Source organism: Salvelinus sp. IW2-2015, linkage group LG30 (assembly GCF_002910315.2).
Source record: "Salvelinus sp. IW2-2015 linkage group LG30, ASM291031v2, whole genome shotgun sequence".
NCBI lineage: Eukaryota > Metazoa > Chordata > Actinopteri > Salmoniformes > Salmonidae > Salvelinus > Salvelinus sp. IW2-2015.
Genome location: NC_036869.1, coordinates 1,128,238 through 1,150,007, shown reverse-complemented (window position 1 = coordinate 1,150,007; position 21,770 = coordinate 1,128,238). Strand labels below are relative to the sequence as shown.

The 21,770-nt window shown below is 41.2% G+C and overlaps 1 protein-coding gene across 1 annotated transcript in view; it reads left to right on the top strand.

Annotated features, from left to right (window-relative positions):
* Window positions 1-1,609: 1,609 nt before the first annotated feature.
* Window positions 1,610-21,770, top strand: part of LOC111954733 (TBC1 domain family member 5) — a 21,847-nt gene continuing 1,686 nt past the window's right edge. Inside the window, exons 1-12 of the mRNA XM_070436078.1 lie at window positions 1,610-1,709; window positions 12,060-12,113; window positions 14,851-14,972; window positions 17,012-17,063; window positions 17,236-17,344; window positions 17,425-17,514; window positions 17,645-17,719; window positions 18,931-18,998; window positions 19,145-19,247; window positions 19,707-19,795; window positions 19,910-19,960; window positions 20,562-20,631. Of these exons, the coding sequence (XP_070292179.1) occupies window positions 14,870-14,972; window positions 17,012-17,063; window positions 17,236-17,344; window positions 17,425-17,514; window positions 17,645-17,719; window positions 18,931-18,998; window positions 19,145-19,247; window positions 19,707-19,795; window positions 19,910-19,960; window positions 20,562-20,631 (810 nt within the window). The 5' untranslated portion in view covers window positions 1,610-1,709; window positions 12,060-12,113; window positions 14,851-14,869. The remainder of the gene's footprint in view (window positions 1,710-12,059; window positions 12,114-14,850; window positions 14,973-17,011; window positions 17,064-17,235; window positions 17,345-17,424; window positions 17,515-17,644; window positions 17,720-18,930; window positions 18,999-19,144; window positions 19,248-19,706; window positions 19,796-19,909; window positions 19,961-20,561; window positions 20,632-21,770) is intronic.

Sequence of the window (21,770 nt, the reverse complement as noted above, 5' to 3'; positions counted from 1 at the left end):
AAAAAGATACCTCCTCAAACACACCACACACGCACCCACGCAGGGTTGGGTAGGTTACTTTCTAAATGACTTTCCCCTTAAGAGGCATTAGAAGAATACAAAAATGTATGTTACCAATTAAATGACATCTATTGCAGGATAAATCAATGTTAAAGTTTGCATAGCTGGCAATATATGGATGTTAAATTTTACTTTATGGGTTGGTTATGTAGGCTTCTTCTAACCCATCACTTTCTACTACATATAATAATATGGTTAAATTATATCTTTACATTAAAAACCAAAGTCTATCAGAATTCCAGTCATTCCAAAAAATGTTACACCCCTTGATCTTCAAGAACAGGACTTGGAATTATGGAAGTATAGATTATCCAAATTGTTTTAACTCAGCATGACCCCAAAACAAAGGACTTATTAGCCAGCCTTACTCTGTTTGTTGTTTATGATTTTGTTGTCATGGAGGACTGATTGGGCTAGTTGATTTGAGTTGAAAAATAAATGCTGCACTCATGGAATGGCATGCTTTGAGCACTACTGAAAGTGCTATTTACATGTGAAAAATGAATGCCATATGCTACATTTGCGATAGGCCTATTGTTAACCTTTTTGTTGGTGACATTTTGATATCTTGATAATATGCAGCTGTTTAAAAGGACAAATCCACAGATTGAATAATAACTAAATGGTCGCCCCGCCTTTGTTTTGGTAAAATGCGGAGGGATGGGCCTGGAGAAATGTAACCACTCTCAGATTAATAGACAGAGCTATGGATGCAAGGACTGACCATCCACAATATCAGAAGTATTGTTTTAACCATGTTATGAGGCTATACAGTGTTTGTTTACATTTACAGTCTTTACAAACATTGGAATAAAACAAGCCTATATGTTGGGTTCTCATGGAGTGTGACAGTTGAACTAAACTCATGAGGGATTTATAAAGTTATATTATTTAAGAATCAATAGGCCTATGAATTTATTTATTTATTTTGTATCAGCGTGAATTGGATTGAGCAATAAATGCCCCACTTTTATTCCATAGGCTTCAATCCACACAATGCAGCTGTTCCAAGAGTGCATTGTTCACTGGCTGTCCACTGGTTTCAAAAACAATGATTGATAGGCTGCTTAAACTTCTTGAATTCAACCCTGCACACGCTTCCACACACACACACACACACACACACACACACACACACATCAATCTGACACAATAGTTGTCTGCTCTACTTACAGAGGGCTAGTGGCTCTTCAGGGGCAGTCTCTTATAATGCTGCAAACCCTAAAACAATGTAAGCATTGTTCCTCAATCTGTTTGGGAATAATCAACGGCAAGTGTGCTTAATGTACCGTTTAACCATTTCACCATTGTAGATTCTCTGTGGGCCTTCATCACACACGTTTTATCCTCATCATTCATCACATGACAGAGGATAGTGATGTGTTGCATGATAATGTTTTGATGTAGAAGTATGTAATATAAATTAAACATATCGCAAGGTTCCTATTTTAATATGGGTCCTCAACCCATCCTGTTTTTGTTACGATTGATCATTTCAAGAACATGTTTATGGTAAATACGCTGACATAATTTTACCTCCCTGGTCACATGTTCTATCAGCTGTGCACCAGCATATCCGCCTGATTCGCGACTGTTTACAATCAGAAGACAGACAGACCAGAATGGGGAGCCCCGCATGAGCAGAACTGGTAAAACACCCTCACAGTAAACGACAGAATATACAAATTAGTTTTAATTTATTTATTTTTATTGGGAAAAAACTATTGAGTTTGCATGAAGTTGCTATTTTGTTTTGTCTTTATCTAGCTGCATGTCGGAAGTATAGAGCTAGGCCTGTGTGCAATGCTCTTGCAGCTAGCCTGCTAACCTGAAGAAATAAAAACAGCGAGACAGTTTGACGATTAAATTCAATTACGAGCCATCAGCATAGTAGTGGCATAATACATTATTTGCTAGCTATTGTAAATATGCATGGTGTTGCTACCTAGTTAAAGACATGTTTGTTGGTCTACCACCATGTTGTTGGAGAACTAACGTTAGGTAGAGTTAGCTGCTAAGTCATGCCAATATTACACACTAACATTGCGGTGAAAATTTGTCTGTTCACCTTTTCTGTAAATAAAGCTATAATCTGTTAACTGTCTATTTACCCTGTGTTCACATTCGGTTGATGCATTTTGAGACATTCAGTTGGCCTCCACTTTTAATCTATTGTTTTCTAGTTAGCTATGCACTAGCCTACCTGTTTTTATTATGTCCAAGTTATAGTTGCCAACAGCACTATTGTGACCCAGTATAAGGCATTGATTATATGAGGTAATTGCAGGGCGTTTGCATAGTGCATTGACAGTTCAGTCAGGTTGTGTCCAGAGCTGTTTTGGTCGGAGGCCAAACAGGAGAGGCCTGTCTAGTGAGAACCGTTCTGTCAGCGTCGACCCTATGATCTCTGAGCGAGGTACGCTGACTGCAGGGAAGCAGCCAGTCTAACCTGTTACTGAAGACATATCTAATCCGTAACTCCTTGTCTGTCCATCCGGATAGTCTACCCAAGCCAAGTTATAGGTGCCGGTTTGGAGAAAAATGTAGGCTCAGACGGTTTCTTTACAGATTTCCACCCATTATACAATCCGACGGAATGGACAAGGAGTTCCGGATTATAGATATAGCTAGTTATTGTCCAGGCCCCCCTGCCTTGGATCTTTCTAGGACACCCATGTGCAAATGCTACCTAGTCTCTATAGCAGGGGCGTAGCAAGAAATTCAGTGTTTTTTWTWTTTTATTTTAAATTGTCTATTTTACACCCCTGCTCTATAGAGCTAGCTGGGGTGACAGCTGTAGGGAAAACAAATCCCTAGGTAGTGGATAGAAAGAAACCTTAAAAGTAACCAGACTCATGGTTGAAGCTGATTAGTTATGGACATGTACCAAACTGTGCTAGGCTAGGGGCAGTAGGATGTTTCTTGCCTATGATTGTCTTCATACTTTGTTCTTTGTGTTTGCTCCTGATGTGTATGTGTGGGGGGGGGGGTTGTTTCATGTCTCAAACACTGAGAGACAGAAATGTTCAGGATCCCGGTCTGAACCCTGGCCTGCTCAGGATCTGTGATAGCCTGTAGGCTTGCATCCCCAATGGCACCCTATTCCCTACATAGTGCACTAGTTCCTTTGGGCCCTGGGGGAAAGTAGTGCCCTATATAGGGAATAGGGTGCCATTTGGGATGGAACATTAGCCTGTGTGTTGGTCTGGGAGCTCCTGTAGACCATGGGACTAGAGGCCTGTACAGCAGTAATATGGAGGTAATTGTGTGCTGAAGTGGAGTCATGTGAGTTTGTTTAACAGGGGTTCTTTCTTCTCTTCCTTTTCACCTAGCATGGAGTTTATGGCACCAGGTCTCTAGTCCTAACTCTTCCTGTCAGCTCCGATCAGAGCAGCTCCTCTCATTGGCCTCTCTCTCTCTCTCCAATTCAAGGGGCTTTATTAGCATGGGAAACATAGTTAACATTGCCAAAGCAAGTGAAGTAGATAATAAACAATAAAAAAAAAAAAATGAACAGTAAACATTACTCACAGAAGTTCCAAAAGGATAAAGAAATGTTAAATGTTGTGTGTGTGTATATACAGTGTTGAAATGATGTACAAATAGTTAAAGTACAAAAGGGAAAATAAATAAACATCAATATGGGTTGTATTTACAATGCTGTTTGTTCTTTACTGGTTGCCCTTGTGGCAACAGGTCACAAATATTGCTGCTGTGATGGCACACTGTGGTATTTCACTCAGTAGAAATGGGAGTTTATCAAAATCGGGTTTGTTTTTGAATTTTTTGTGGGTCTGTGTAATCTGAGGGAAATGTGTCTCTAATATGGTCATCCATTTGGCAGGAGGTTAGGAAGTGCAGCTCAGTTTCCACCTCATTTTGTGGGCAGTGTGCACATAGCCTGTCTTCTCTTAAGAGCTCTTCTCTTGAGAGCCAGGTCTGCCTACGGCGGCCTTTCTCAATAGCAAGGCTATGCTCACTGAGTCTGTACATAGTCAAAGCTTTCCTTAAGTTTGGGTCAGTCCTCTCTGTTTAGGGCCAAATAGCATTCTAGTTTGCTCTGTTTTTTTGTTAATTATTTCCAATGTGTCAAGTAATTATTTTTGTTTTTTTTCATGATTTGGTTTGGTCTGTTTGTGTTTGAACAGAGGGTCAGGACCAGCTTGCTTAGGGGACTCTTCTCCATGTTCATCTCTCTGTAGGTGATGGCTTTGTTATGGAAGGTTTGGGAATCGCTTCCTTTTCGGTGGTTGTAGAATGTAATGTCTCTTTTCTGGATTTTGATAATTAGTGGGTATCTCTCTGAGTTTATTATGAGGAGGATCATAAACATCCTTTCTTTCCTTGTAGGATGACATCAAAGTAGCTTATAGTGTTGGTAGGTAGACAGACTAGTGCTGTCAACAGAACAGCAGGTGATGAGTCTCGGTGTAAGCAGGTGACATATAGTTAGGGCTAGCTAGGCTTACATCCAGAAAGGCTTACAGTTGTAGAGTATTATTTTTGCTGTGTGGGGAGTACTAGGTGATCCACCACCTGGATTCGATCCTATGTAGCAAAATTTGAAATTAGTGTTTATTTTTWTWTWTTTTTTACATCGGCTTAAAGTAGAGACTCAGAGCAACAAAATGGTATATCATACACTACAGTTGAGGAACAATGGGAAAGTAAATCTGCTTTGAAAGTTGATAAACTTGTAACCCCACTTTTGAGAAAATGGCCCTTGAATGTTTTGATACACCTACTGGAAAGCTCTTATTTGTCTACACCCATTCAGCATTGTTGACACCCTCTTAAACCTTAGCCCCAATCATCTCTTTAAGGATTCACATGTGCGGCCATGTACTAAACAGAGTGAATACGGTAGTCTAGTAAACAACCAAAGATTTRTAGACTAAAAGTAGAATAAAGTAGTAGAGAAAATACACTATCTAGTCCTTGGCCTGTATCCTAATCTGACTTTGGTGCAGGTCATGTTGTTCTTCACATTACCGTCTCTGGTGAACACACACTATATCAAATAAAATCCACGTTTATAGTTTATTTGTCACATGCATGGGATAAAGGTGTAAACGGTGCAGTGAAATGGTTACTTGCATAGTAGTCTTTTGTTTAACTTCTTATGGCTGCAGGGGTAGTATTGAGTAGCTTGGATGAAAGGTGCCCATAGTAAACTGCCTGCTCCTCAGTCCCAGTTGCTAATATATGCATATTATTATTAGTATTGGATAGAAAACACTCTGAAGTTTCTAAAACTGATTGATGTCTGTGAGTATAACAGAACTCATATGGCAGGCAAAAACCTAAGAAATCCAAACAGGAAGTGGGAAATCTGAGGTTGGTCGATTTTCAACCCAGCCCCTATTGAATACACACTGGGATATGGATCTGTTTGCACTTCCTACGGCTTCCACTAGATGTCAACAGTCTGTAGAACCTTGTCTGATGCCTCTACTGTGAAGTGGGGCCGAAGGAGACAGGAATTAGTCAGGTCTGCCATGAGGTGACCATGCTCTGACCATGCGCGTTCACACGAGAGGGAGCTCTGTTCCATCGCACATCTGTAGTCAATGGTATTCTCCGATTCGAACGTTATTCAAGATTTATGTTAAAAACATTCTAAAGATTGATTCAATACATGTTTCTACTGACTGTTACGGAACTTTTTGACATTTCGTCTGCTTTTAGTGAACGCGTTTCCAGACTTTGGATTTGTTTACCAAACATGCTAACAAAAATAGCTATTTGGACATAAATGATGTACATTACCAAACAAAACAAACATTTCTTGTGGAAATGGGAGTCCTGGGATTGCATTACGACGAAGATCAGCAAAGGTAAGTGAAGATTTATAATACTATTTATGAGTTTTGTTGACTGRACAATTTGGCGGGTAACTGTATGGCTTCCTTTTGTGGCTGAACGCTGTTCTCAAATTATTGTGCTTTTGCCGTAAAGCTTTTTGAAATCTGACACAGCGGTTGCATTAACTTCTCTAGGGTAGGGGGCAGCATTTTCACATTTGGATGAAAAGCATACACAAATTCAACTGCCAGTTACTCAACCCCAGGAGATAAGATATGCATATTATTAGTAGATTTGGATAGAAAACACTCTGACGTTTCTAAAACTGTTTGAATCATGTCTGTGAGTATAACAGAACTTATTTAGGAGGCGCAACCCCGAGGACATACCATTCAGATTTTTTTTTTTTTTGAGGTCACTGTCTTTTCAATGAGGTTTCATTGGGAAACCAATTTCTAAGCGAATTGCTTGCAGTTCCTACGGCTTCCACTAGAGTCAACAGTCATGAGAAATAGGTTGAGGTTATTCCTTTGTGTAATGAAGAAATACGGCCATCTTGAAGTCGAGGCACTCCAGGTGTCCTGGACATGCGCTTCAATCAAACAGAAGGCGTGCTACATATCGTTTTAATCCTGTATTGAACACATATCATCCTGTCTTCAATTTTATCAATTATTAACGTTAAATACCTAAAATTTTATTACAAAAGTAGTTTGACATTTTTTGGCAAAGTTTACAGGTAACCTTTGAGATATTTTGTCGTCACGTTTGAGCAAGTTGGAATTGGTGTTTTTCTGGATCAAACGCGCCAAATAAATGGACATTTTGGATATATATATATATATATATATATATATTAGARGGAATTAATCAAACAAAAGGACTATTTGTGATGTTTATGGGACATATTGGAGTGCCAACAACAGAAGCTCGTCAAAGGTAAGGCATGAATTATATTTTTATTTCTGCGTTTTGCGTCGCGCCTGCTGGGTTGAAATGTTTTCTCTTTTGTTTACTATGGTGCTATGCTCAGATAATAGCACCGTATGCTTTCGCTGTAAAGCCTATTTGAAATTGGACACTTTGGTGGGATTAACAACAAGATTACCTTTAAAATGGTATAAGATACATGTATGTTTTGAGGAATTTTAATTATGAGATTTCTGCTTGAATTTGGCACCCTGCACTTTCACTGGCTGTTGTCATATCATCCCATTAATGGGATTGCAGCCATAAGAAGTTAATTAAACATCTAGCTATCTAAACAATTAACCATAATCCCAACTCATACTACCACGCATGAAACTGCAGGTAGCTAAAGATAACCAACTAGGTTCAATGTTAGCTAGCTAGCTAATATTAGGCTAACTAGCAATGCAAATAGATTTTTGAGATACGAATAATATTACTAATCAGATCATACACGTAACGTTAGCTAGTGAGCGAGCCAGCTAACGTTAGCTAGCTAACAGTACGCTTTAACTTGCAATGAAATTGACTTTCTGACAAAATTAGAAATGTATAATATCTGAAAATGTAGCTAGACTCTTCCCCGTCTATGTGGATGACCGCTTCTCTGTCATGGATGCCGTAGTTGCCATTTGTTTGCAAATGTAATCCGGAGACGTATGTTTTATACAACAGCCTCCTGTGTTCTCTTTTCGAGACTCCACATTTGGCAATCATCTCTCAGCTTCCACTGATTTAAAAACTCGGTCAACTTGTTCGTAACAACCACTGTTGATCACTYTTTCTTCTGACGACAGTGATGGGAAGACTACAGTGTCTGGTTCAATGAAATGTTTTTCCCTAAAATCAGGGATTTGGTCATGTGATTCATTTTCAGCATGAAARGATCGTCAAGTAGTCCATCACAACGTTTTCCCACTGATCTTTGTCTATAGTGCTATTAACTTCAGGGCAGCAATGGAGCACATTTTTTTTCAGTTCTTAATGATATCTTAAAAAAACAAAAAACGCGTTAGAGGATTATCCACACGTACTGAGCAGCTCATGTTAAAGACAGAAGCATGCTACATGGCAGACAAATCCAAACTCATCTCTTGGCCTGTCCAGGCCATCCATTATCTTAGCCGATCATGGCTAGCGGGAAGGTTCCTGTATTCTTCTGTGGATAAACCAACTAGGCTCTTAATTTAACCATGTTATTTGTATTTACAGATGGCATACACGTTTGTTATTAAGGCACATGAAGGTCACATGTTCCAGAATGCATTTCTGTAAAAAAAAAAAAAGCATTTAAAATCACTTAAAATGCCTCTTGTGATGTGCGACTTACGCCCTAGCTTCTTGAAACAGGTTACACTAGGCAGACTGATAGGAAGGTCCTAAACAGGGATGGTCCTTGTGGTGTAGGTTTTGCGTTTCTCAGAGCAAAGGCTAGATGTTACTTGACCTCCTCAGCAAACCACTTGATTGGTTCAGTCTTCAATTTCTCGAACGCAATCTGTATAGACTACATCCACTAAGATGGACCCTCAGTCACATGAAAGTCGTAGTCTTCTATACTAGCACTGAAGTACCCTGCTCTTTCTGTTGTTCCTCAGTGTATTCTGCTGTTGTCTCCAGTGTTGTCAGAATTCAGAATGTCCAGTTTATCTGCTGTTCTACAGCAACATAATCAGACTGAATGAAAGCAGAAGAAGGTCTTTATGGCTCTGGGCAGAAACTACACAGCCTCTCTGTCTAGCTCAGTTTATATCCAATTTGTTTTCTACCATTTCAGGTCTTCCAAGTCCTCAATCTTTCTTTTAATTGGAGTGGAGAGGGAGGGAGAGGGACTTCACCTCTTCACAGCAGGCATGAAGTGATGTGCTGTTTACAGTAAAGAGGAAGTGAATCATTATGTTGGTCTATTAATCTCCCTGAGGGAATGAAAGTGTAGCTTTATGTATTTCACTTGCATTTCTCATTTTATTTTGTAAGGCGTTTGTCTAATTTAGCTATCTGTTTCTGTAATGTGTTGTCATACGCTGTACAAACGACTACATAAGGCTAATCATTGTTTCTGGGCTGCTGGCTGGGATCATGTAGAGGTCAGGACGAGGACTCTAATGTGTCGTAATAATGTCTGTTAATGGCTCAGACTATCCTCATTCCCCAATGTCTGGATCGTATTCATTAGTGCACACTGTAGCAAAACATTTTTGCAATGGAAAAACAACAAGTTCTTCTTATTGGACAAGTTCAGGTTTCCCTGTTTCTGTCCGTTTTGTTACGTTTGGTACCTAGTGGATACGGCAAAGTTTTCCCCACAAAAGTGGGATTTAGTGGGCCTTGTTTCAGTATGCTAAATCACAGGCAAGTATCTAATTCCAGGACATGCTTGTAGATAGCAATGTAAAGTTATTTACCCATTGGTTTATGAATGTCCTCCGTTATGTATTTATTTGATTACATAAAAGATGAATGTGGTGAACTATTGAAGTATCTTCTTGTGGTATGCAGTAGTTAATTTGCGTTGATTARTGCACTGAGAAGTTTGTCGTTATTGTTACAGAAAAGGAGTTGACGCTGAAATATAACTTGAGAATAGATCATGATAGTTTTAACCAAAATATCCCACAAGACCTAGAATTGCCTTCATGTGTATCCCACAACAAAGGTTCACTGTTATAAGCAAACCTTTCTTTGATGAATTTAAGCTAATTTCCTGGGCTTAACTTCCCATGGTAAATTCCGGAAAGTTTCTGACCCTTTGCAACCCTAGTTATAGTTCATAAAAACCAACTTGTAAGTCGCTCTGGATAAGAGCGTCTGCTAAATGACTTAAATGTAAATGTAAATAAAAGGAAATCAGTGAATTTAAATAAATCAATTAGGCCCTAATCTATGGATTTCACGTAACTGGGAATACAGATATGCATCTGTTGGTCACGTATACTTAAAAAATATATATAATATGTAAAGGCGTGGATCAGAACTAGTCAGTATCTGGTGTGACCACCATACACGCTGTCTACTAGCTGCTCGGTACAGTTAACCTGGGATTGATCCATGAAGAGCACACTTCTCCAGTGGCCATTGATGGTGAGCATTTTCCCGCTGAGGTCGGGGCCCTACATTCTAGAACAGTCAGGTCAAGACCCTGTGAGGACGACCAGCACACACATGAGCTTCCCTGAGACTGTTTCTGATAGTTTGTGCAGAAATTCTTTGGTTGTGCAAACCCAGTTTCACCAGCTGTCCGGGCAGCTTGTCTCAGACGATCCCGCAGGTGAAGAAGCTGGATGTGGAGGTCCTGGGCTGGCGTGGTTACACGTGGTTGAGAGGCCGGTTGGTTGTACTGTCATTCTCAAACGTCATTGGAGGCGGCTTAGAGAAATGAACATTCAATTCTCTGGCAACAGCTCTGCTGGACATTCCTGCATGCCAATTGCACTCTCCCTCAACTTGAGGCATTATGTTGCGTTACAAAACTGCACATTTTAGGTTGGCCTTTTTATTGTCCCCAGCATAATTTGCAGCTGTGTAATGATCATGCTGTTTAATCAGCTACTTGATATGATATGCCACACCTGTCAGGTGGATGAATTATCTTGGGAAAGGAGAAACGTTCACTAGCAGGGATGTGAACACATTTGTGCACAATTTGAGAGAAATAAGCTTTTTGATCTTTTATTTCAGCTCATGAAACAACACTTTTTACATGCATTTATATTTTTGTTCAGTATAGTTGTTCAATTTCTAAATATTGAGATTGGAACTCCCCCCCCCTTTAATAATGGTTTGGTTGGTCTCTATTGGGCCATTGAAGATGAAGACAGTCATCTTACATGATTAGAGGACCTTGAGATGCTGGAACTGCTGCACTGCTAGTAGCTTCTGTTACATGTTCTGATTCTTCTGTAAAAATCCAATTGACATGAAACGTACACAGCCCGTGACCTGACAGTGGGCAGTCATYGAGTTTGAGGAACTAGACGATCAGGCACGTCTGAAACACGTCAAACAATTTTCATAATCCATTCTAGTTCAAAATGAGGAAACGCAACCCATTATTATTTACCTATTCACAGCATCTCTCATTGGAGATTAGTTCTAATTATTTAATGGGATAATGCCTTTTTAAAAGGGTTAGAAAAAAGCCCTGAAATGACTTAAAGAAGGCATTAGTCTTTGTGAAGAACAGATGTTGCCGAGGCAAACGGGAGCATGCATTATGCATATAAAATGATTTATTTTGGTAGCGTGCACGGCAGATTTATCGAAGCCCCGTTCCATGCGCCTCGTTAATGGGTTTAAGGAGATGCCTTTTGTAAAGGTGATTTCCATAATTAATAAAGGGACATACATAATGCGCTGCTGCAGTGGAAGGAGGCATGCGTTATGTAGGCTAGGTCTAACGTGTGTACACACCAACACATTGATAACCTGCGAGGCCTATCATGATAAAGAACACACAGGAGGACTTGTTTAACCTAAATAAGATAAACAGGGTTTATTGAGGTTGATATAAAATGTTGGTGTCTTTTGATGAAAGACATGTTGTGGTTTAGGCTAGTTCTGGAATAGAACTGCTCGATGGCCTATCGTATTATGTGAAACGTCATGATTTTTCTCTTTTGGTACTGTAGGACTTAGTCTGATTTCCATGGCGTTGTAGTGTCAATATTTGTCACATCTCCCACATAGCGCTGTCAATGTGAACATTCCCTGGGCTATCCTTGTTCCCTACTTTCTCCATGGAAGTGGTTGTTTTTGTGCACAAGTCACTCTCTGATTAGTATGTTTTCATTTGCATACACATTGTCATGTCAATTTACATAATGTTATTTTCCACTTCTTGTTCTTGTCCAATCTGTTTTGTTAGTGTAGGTTGTCAGCAATGTTTGAAAGCCACTCAGCACACATTACAGTAGTCTAAACTCCATGCAGCAACGAACTCAGACATCAGATCTATCAGTTCCTTCTTCACTATTGTCTTGTTGAATTCCCTTCTAGTATTGTCTTGTTGAATTCCCTTCTAGTATTGTCTTGTTGAATTCCCTTCTAGTATTGTCTTGTTGAATTCCCTTCTAGTATTGTCTTGTTGAATTCCCTTCACTAGTGTCGTGTTGAATTCCCTTGGTGTGATCTCAGTACCCAGGGATAGAGAAAAATACTAAGACTGCTTTTTTTGATCTTTGATTTCTCTTTTTGTCCTGCATGTCCCTCTGTGTTGTTTCTCTCAGATAAACCTTCATCTGTCGTGAGTCTAAGCTGAGGAGAAACACATTGTTGTGACTGTAAGTACTGACATGGAACAAAGACAAAAAAGCCTAGGCCTGAAGCTTAATTGGATAAGAATATTCCCATTTTATACTGTTCTGTTTTTAATTGCTCAACTAAACTTCCTCCCACTCTTTCTATTATCAGATAAATCCTCCTGTTCTTGCTCTGTGGTGTGTTCAGTTACTCTATGGTATATATWTTTTTTTACTGCTGCAGTCATCTGTTTTTTTTCTGGATTAAAAAGGGGCTTAGGTGGTGGGCGTGGTAGGGGGTATGGCAATGGGTGTAATTTTAGAACATTTTATCTTGGTGTTTTAGCATTTTTAAACAAATTTCCTGCAATTCTCAGTTTCTCCTTGGAGCAGAGATATATTTTTGCAGTTTTAAGGTTTTGCCATTCAGCTGACAGAAAATGTAGTAGTTTTAAAGCTAATTTCCAGGGATTCTACACATTCTGCCATGGAGCTGAGATAATTTGTAAAGATAATTTCCTGCAGTTCTATGCATTTTGCCATAGCTAATGCTGTGTTCTTTTGCTCAAAGGGAAACTTCACAAGTTTTCAACTTCATAGTCATCTCCAGCACCAGCTCAACATATGTGAAAATTATGCGTTTTTATGTATGTAGTAGAAAAGATGGAGGAAGATGAGCGTTTTTAATGACATCATCAGTGTGCATCATGTGATTTTTGACCAATTGTGAGTAGGCATTGCCTACTAATTGGTTGATGTCATTGGAAACACTTAACTTTCTTTTATATTTTTTACTACAAAATATAGAAACGTGCCATTTCACATACAGTGGGGAGAACAAGTATTTATTTGATACACTGACAATTTTGCAGGTTTTCCTACTTACAAAGCATGTAGAGGTCTGTAATGTTTATCATATGTACACTTCAACTGTAGAGACGGAATCTAAAACAAAAATCCAGAAAATCACATTGTATGATTTTAAGTAATTTTGCATTTTATTGCATGACATAAGTATTTGATACATCAGAAAAGCAGAACTGAATATTTGGTACAGAAACCTTAGTTTGCAATTACAGAGATCATACGTTTCCTGTAGTTCTGACCAGGTTTGCACACACTGCAGCAGGGATTTTGGCCCACTCCTCCATACAGACCTTCTCCAGATCCTTCAGGTTTCGGGCTGTCGCTGGGCAATACGGACTTTCGGCTCCCTCCAAAGATTTCTATTGGGTTCAGGTCTGGAGACTGGCTAGGCCACTCCAGGACCTTGAGATGCTTCTTACGGAGCCACTCCTAGTTGCCCTGGCTGTGTGTTTCGGGTGTTGTCATGCTGGAAGACCCAGCCACGACCCATCTTCAATGCTCTTACTGAGGGAAGGAGGTTGTGGTCAAGATCTCGCGATACATGGCCCCATCCATCCTCCCCTCAATACGGTGCAGTCGTCCTGTCCCCTTTGCAGAAAAGCATCCCCAAAGAATGATGTTTCCACCTCCATGCTTCACGGTTGGATGGTGTTCTTGGGGTTGTACTCATCCTTCTATTCCTCCAAACACGGCGAGTGGAGTTTAGAGCAAAAAGCTCTATTTTTGTCTCATCAGACCACATGACCTTCTCCCATTCCTCCTCTGGATCATCCAGATGGTCATTGGCAAACTTCAGACGGGCCTGGACATGCGCTGGCTTGAGCAGGGGGACCTTGCGTGCGCTGCAGGATTTTAATCCATGACGGCGTAGTGTGTTACTAATGGTTTTCTTTGAGACTGTGGTCCCAGCTCTCTTCAGGTCATTGACCAGGTCCTGCCGTGTAGTTCTGGGCTGATCCCTCACATTCCTCATGATCATTGATGCCCACGAGGTGAGATCTTGCATGGAGCCCCAGACCGAGGGTGATTGACCGTCATCTTGAACTTCTTCCATTTTTCTAATAATTGTGCCAACAGTTGTTGCCTTCTCACCAAGCTGCTTGGCTATTGTCCTGTAGCCCATCTCAGCCTTGTACAGGTCTACAATTTATCCCTGAGTCCTTACACAGCTCTCTGGTCTTGGCCATTGTGGAGAGGTTGGAGTCTGTTTGATTGAGTGTGTGGACAGGTGTCTTTTATACAGGTAACGAGTTCAAACAGGTGCAGTTAATACAGGTAATGAGTGGAGAACAGGAGGGCTTCTTAAAGAAAAACTAACAGGTCTGTGAGAGCCGGAATTCTTACTGGTTGGTAGGTGATCAAATACTTATGTCATGCAATAAATGCAAATAATTACTTAAAAATCATACAATGTGATTTTCTGGATTTTTGTTTTAGATTCCGTCTCTCACAGTTGAAGTGTACCTATGATAAAAATGACAGACCTCTACATGCTTTGTAAGTAGGAAAACCTGCAAAATCGGCAGTGTATCAAATACTTGTTCTCCCCACTGTATGTTGATGTTGGGCTGGTGCTGAAGCTGAGCAATTGTGAAATTTCCGTTTAACAAAATCAATACTATTAAATCGTTTTGGTAAAGTTCTATTCCCTGACTGTCTAGATTTTATTTTGATGACTATTAGTGCTCAAAGATTATTTTTTTATCAAAATGCTATACTGTAGGTCTATAATCTTTTCTACATACTTTATCTAGTTTTAGTCATTTAAGTTTACACAAAGCGTTTTTTTGTTTGTTTGGACTTAGGCGGCCTGCCCAAGGCTTTCTATGGTAGAAAAATCCCTGCATCCTACTCTCGTTCTTGTTCTGTGGTACACGGGTAGTTCTAACCCCTCCTGTTATTCTCATCACAGGTTCTGTTGGGTGGTGGTCATGCAGCACCCTAACTTTGAGACCCACCACCCTCTCCAGCCAGAGGGAGAGCAGGAGACTGGTTTTGACCCGCTCCACAACTTAAACCGGAATCTCAGCCGTGGTGAGTCGACATTTACAACCCATTCATTAAGGATTTATTAACATGTTATAAGTCTTATCATCTCGGAGGCTTAATTAAGCTCTTCTGAATATGAAAAGTTAATATCTAGTAATGTGGGGAAAAGTCGATAGTTACTTCTGTATGATAGTATATCGATATGACACCTAGTATAGATTAGTAAAATATATACAGTACCACTCAAGTTTGGACACACCTACACATTCAAGGGTTTTTCTTTATTTTTACTTTTTTCTACATTGTAAACTCAGCAGAAAAAGAAACGTCCTCTCACTGTCAACTGTGTTTATTTTCAGCAAACTTAAKATGTGTAAATATTTGTATGAACATAACAAGATTCAACAACTGAGACARAAACTGATCAAGTTCCACAGACATGTGACTAACAGAAATTGAATAATGTGTCTCTGAACAAAGAGGGGGTCAAAATCAAAAGTAAGTAAGTATCTGGTGTGGCCACCAGCTGCATTAAGTACTGCAGTGCATCTCCTCCTCATGGACTGCACCAGATTTGCCAGTTCTTGCTGTGAGATGTTACCCCACTCTTCCACCAAGGCACCTGCAAGTTTCCGGACATTTCTGGGGGGGAATGGCCCTAGCCCTCACCCTCCGACCCAACAGGTCCCCAGACGTGCTCAATGGGATTGAGATCTGGGCTCTTCGCTGGCCATGGCAGAACACTGACATTCCTGTCTTGCAGGAAATCATGCACAGAACGAGCAATATGGCTGGTGGAAATGTTATGCTGGAGGTCATGTCAAGATGAGCCTGCAGGAAGGGTACCACATGAGGGAGGAGGATGTCTTTCCTGTAACGTACAGCGTTGAGATTGCCTGCAATGACAACAAGCTCAGTCCGATGATGCTGTGACACACCGCCCCAGATGATGACGGACCCTCCACCTCCAAATTGATCCCGCTCCAGAGTACAGGCCTCGGTGTAACGCTCATTCCTTCAACGATAAACGTGAATCACCCCTGGTGAGACAAAACCATGACTTGTCAGTGAAGAGCACTTTTTGCCAGTCCTGTCTGGTCCAGCGACGGTGGGTTTGTCCCCATAGGAGACGACGTTGCCGATGATGTAAGGTAAGCCCTCACCAGACAACAGGCCTACAAGCCCTCATTCCAGCCTCTGTCCACAATATGCTGAGAGTCTGAGCACTGATGGAGGGATTTTTCGTTCCTGGTGTAACTCGGGCAGTTGTTGCCATCCTGTACCTGTCCCGCAGGTGTGATGTTTGGATGTACCGATCCTGTGCAGGTGTTACATGTGGTCTGCAACTGCGAGGGCGATCAGCTGTCCGTTCTGTCTCCCTGTAGCGCTGTCTTAGGCGTTTCACAGTATGGACCTTGCAATGTATTGCCTTGTCCACATCTGCAGTCCTCATGCCTGCTTGCAGCATGCCTAAGGCACGTTTACACAGATGAGCAGGGACCCTGGGCATCTTTCTTTTGGTGTTTTTCAGTGTCAGTAGAAAGGCCTCTTTAGTGTCCTAAGTTTTCATAACTGTGACCTTAATTACCTACCGTCTGTAAGCTATTAGTGTCTTAACGACCGTTCCACAGGTGCATGTTCATTAATTGTTTATGGGTCATTGAACAATCATGGGAAACCGTGTTTAACTTCTCTATGGTAGGTGAGACGCTAACGTCCCACCAGGCCAACATCCAGTGAAACTGCAGAGAGCTAACATTCTAAATACACCATTCGTTATATTAAACATTCTTGTAAATACATGTATCTGACATCATTTAAAAGATAAACCCTTTACAATGAAGATCTGAGAAGTTAATTGGATTTCACGAATTCTCTTTGAAAGACAGGGTCCTGAAAAAGGGACGTTTCTGTTTTTGCTGKGTTTATAAGAAAACATGCCTTCGTCAGAAAAGGGTGCATTGATCAAGTATTCAAACATCCATTATGTTGGAGCTGAGCTTCACTGTTCCACATCATTGGTGTCTATAGCGCCTTCTAGTGGCTGCATGTTTAATGCTTTTCATAAAATGTGTGTTTAACAGGAGGATCTCTGGATAGTAGCACTTTGTCTGAGTCCACTTTCCTCTCCTACAGGTAATGTGTGTGTGTGTGTGTGTGTGTGTGTGTGTGTGATTTATGTTTTGGTCCACGTCACAGCCAGATCTAATTCTCTGCTTATTCCATATTAGATTAAATCAAATTGGAGAGGGCTGAAAACTCACTAAAACCTCTTCTCATCTCTCTCATTACCGCCCTCCCTCTAAAGGAAAGAATGGGATGACTTGTTTCTGAACAGTAATTACCTGACCAGGATCCGGCAGGCAGGCATCAACGGTCGATTGCGGAGCAGCCGATTCCGCAGTGTGTGCTGGAAGGTAAATCAGTCACAGACAAACATGGCTCTTGGGTGTCTGAAGGTAGTTCTACCATGTGAGTCCTGTGTGTTGTCTTCTAGTTGTACCTGGAGGTCCTTCCTGAGGATAAGAGTCAATGGATCAACAAGACCAAGGAGTTACGATCCCAGTACGAGAAGATCAAAGAGACAGTGAGTTGGTGTGTGTGTCATGCGTTCACTTGTTCCTGTGCCTGCTCGTTTGGGTGAGCATCAACTCCTACTTTTTACTCTGTCTGTGTGTATGTGTGTGCCAGCCACTGACTGCCTCTCCTCCTRTCAGCACATCACCAACCCCCGTAAGGCTGCAGGCCAGCAGGACTTGGTGGTCAACAACCCACTCTCACAGGACGAGGGGGTAGGTGTAGCCTCATAGTCTCTCTAGATACAACTCTTTATCCAGAACAGTGGGAATGTAAACATCTAAATAACTCTATCACAGGACTAAGGGGGTGTCCCTGTTGTAAATACCTACTTATTATAATACCTTTATGATGATATGTATACAGGTAACTGACAAAATAATGTAAAGCCGGATATAAAGTAGATTGCTTCCACACAGGTGTGTTTCCTGAGTTAACTAAGCAATTAACATCCCATCATGTTTAAGGTCATAAAAATGCTGGATATTATTTAGGCTACCATGGCCATGGCTATAGGATGAAAATGCCCCAACCCACATGGCACAAGATGTGCCTGAATGGTTTGTTGAGCATGAAAACTATGTAAGCCATATGCCGTGGCCATCTGAGTCACCAGATCTCAACCCAATTGAACACTTAGGTTTTCCACCTCCATCATCAACATTTCTCGTGGACGAATGGTGTCATATCTCTACGATAGAGGTCCAGACACTTGTAGAATCTAGATGCATTAAAGCTGTTCTGGCTCGTTGTGGCCCAACACCCTATTAAGACACTTTATGTTGGGGTTTCCTTTATTTTGTAATTTACCTATATGTCCTTGTATTGACCCCAATGGGGAATGGGAACCGTGTACAACATGTCACCTAACAGAACAAACTCTGAAGCTAGATGGGGGGCGATCAATRCACAGATGGTGTCCAGGGCACAGCTGGGAGCTGAGGGGGGTCGGTAGCAGTGAGAGACTTATTTCTGGAGAGATTAATTTTTAAAATTAGAAGTTCGAACTGTTTGGGCATAGACCTGGAAAGTATGACAGCACTTAGATTGCAACTCCTCCCCCTTTGGCAGTTCTATCTTGACYGAAAGTGTTATAGTTGGGTATGGATATCTCAGAATTTTTGGTGGCCTTCCTAAGCCAGGATTCAGACACGGCAAGGACATCAGGGTTGGCYGAGTGTGCTAAAGCAGTGAGTAAAACAAACTTAGGGAGGAGGCTTCTGATGTTGACATGCATGAAACCAAGGCTTTTTCGATCACAGAAGTCAACAAATGAGGGTGCCTGGGGACATGCAAGGCCTGGGTTTACCTCCACATCACCCGAGGAACAYAGGAGTAGTAGGATGAGGGTGCGGCTAAAGGCTATCAAAACTGGTCGGCTAAAGGCTATCAAAAATATGTCACTGTTCTCCTCCCTCCTGTCCAGAGCCTGTGGAACAAGTTCTTCCAGGACAACGAGTTGAGAGGGATGATCAAACAGGACGTTATGAGAACGTGAGTCTGATTTAACATCTTAACTGTTAACCAGAGCTGTATTTAAAGGTTTAACAGACTGTCATTCTCATATCTACTGTACACCTATGAAATAAACACCATCTCTCCTCTCTCCCCCTCTTCTCTTCTCTCTATTCTGTCTGTAGGTTTCCTGAGATGCGTTACTTCCAAGAGGAGGACGTAAGGACCAAGCTGACAGACATCTTGTTCTGTTACGCCCGAGAGAATGAGCAGTTACTGTACAAACAGGTACCATTCCAGCATTAGTTAAGATTTCTAGAGGCACACACAGTGTTAGATATGCCACTAGGCAGGCTAATGCACCCCATAGACTAGACAGTGTACTGTCTTCATAGTCCTACAGACGGTGAGAGGACGATGACCAGTCAGTGTTCTAACAGGAAGTGACACACGTCTAGCCACTGGGTAATGAAGTTTAATGATACCGGTCAATACTGATAACACACCTCATGCATCACCCTGAAAGAAACAGGCCATTCGCGCTCTCTCGCTCCTCTCTCTCCTTTCTCTCGCAATACAGATAACACACCTCATGCATCACGCTGAGAGAAACGGGCCATGTTCGTGCTCTCTCTCGCGCGCTGTCTCTCTCTCGCGCGCGCTGTCTCTCTCTCGCGCGCGCTGTCTCTCTCTCGCGCGCGCTGTCTCGTGCTCTCTCACTCTCTCTATCCCCCTCTCTTTCTGTAGGGAATGCATGAGTTGTTGGCTCCTATTGTGTTCGTCCTACACTGTGACTATCAGGCCTTTCAGCACGCCAGCGAGACCGCCCACCCCAGGTCAGTCACACCTGCACTCCTCCTCCACATCGACTTCCTTTCAGTTTAACCCTATCCTGTCCATTCCTCCAAATTGGTCTGTGTTGATCTAATGCTTTTGTCTTTGGTCCACAGTGAGGAGATGATGTCTCTACTGAATCCTATGTTCCAGGAGCATGATGCCTAGTGAGTTAAATATTCATTCCATATTCTCCTACATTCTTCACATCCTACGTCAGGGATGGCCAACCTGCCCCCCTTTTGTCGGCCCGTGGACTAATTTCACTATTTTATTATAATAATATAATTATTATTTTTATATAAATATATATTTTAGGAACTCCGTCAGGGTCTCAACGTACTATTGAGAGTTAGAGTAGTACAATACACAAGGTGCAATTTAGAAATTTGGTTGTGCATCCGCAGTCACTAAATTAGCAAGTGTCAGCTAAATGTTTTTTGATTAGATAGCTGGCTGCTTGACTAACTTACCAAACTTGAATTATGGGTGGGGTCCATTGATCATCATTTACCTCAACCCTATGGCAAAATGTGTAGAACTGAATGAAATTAACTTAAACACACATTTTGTTTTTATCTTCGCTTTCACGAGGGGGGCTGCTGAAATATTTTGCTCGCGGGGGGGCCTCATGATGAGTTCTGTTTTTTTGTGGCCCCCACCCCCATCAAAGTTACCCCTCCCTGTCCTAGGTGGTGGCAATAATATGGACAAGTCAGAGAGACGTCTAACATGAGACATTCTCCTCTTTGTGTCTTTGTTGTGCAGTGCCATGTTTTCCCAGCTGATGGAGACAGCAGAAGCCTGGTTCTCCAGCTTCCAGAGGGAAGTCAGAAGGGTCAGTAGTAGTACTCCTGGTAATATTCTCTTTAGTTGTAAAACTCACCTGTCAAACACTCCGCCAGTGGCTTAAATGAGCTCAATGGAATACATTTTCTTTACGTTGCATCTATAACAATGCTGAAGCTTTGTTAGGGATTTAACACATTGTCTCGACACTTGTATCACAAGAAAGAGAAGAGAGCACTTTTATTTTGGTGGTTGTTCCTTTTTTGCGGAATAATTATCATTTAATACAGTTTACAGATTTACAAATTTAAATGCCCTGAAATGAAAGCAACTTCCGAAAATGAARACTCAGATTATAATGATATTATGTCTGATCTCACAAACAATGTAGAGTATTAATAGATCTGGAGCCAGGCGTGTTGATTTTTAATCTGAGGGTATCCTGCTATTGATGCACAACAACAGTAATTATTTTTTACATTTTATTTCACCTTTATTTAACCAGGTAYGCCAGTTGAGAACAAGTTCTCATTTACAACTGCGACCTGGCCAAGATAAAGCAAAGCAGTGTGACACAAACAACAACAGTTACACATGGGATAAACAAACATACAGTTAATAACACAATAGAAAAATCTGTATACAGTGTGCAAATTAAGTAAGGAGGTAAGGCAATAAATAGGCCATAGTGGTGAATTAATGACAATTTAGCAAATTAACACTGGAGTATTGTCTAGGTAGGCCTAGACAGAGCAGGTAGGCCTAGACAGAGCAGGTGAGTGCAGGTAGACCTAGACAGAGCAGGTAGGCCTAGACAGAGCAGGTAGGCCTAGACAGAGCAGGTAGGCCTAGACAGAGCAGGTAGGCCTAGACAGAGCAGGTAGGCCTAGACAGAGCAGGTAGACCTAGACAGAGCAGGTAGGCCTAGACAGAGCAGGTGAGTGCAGGTAGGGGTAGACAGAGCAAATGTTTGGTGGTTGCAGCCCTGTTCCACCCCTTTATGTTAACGTATTCATATATGCAAATACACCCAGTGTATTGATGCAAAACGGGCACATATAATTTTCTTTATATAAAAAAGATACTATTATAAAATGTATGTATGAGTGCATTCTAAGAAAGGAAAATTAGAAATTTGACAAATGTAATACTTAAATTCCCACAAATCCCTGAACTCTATTCATTATT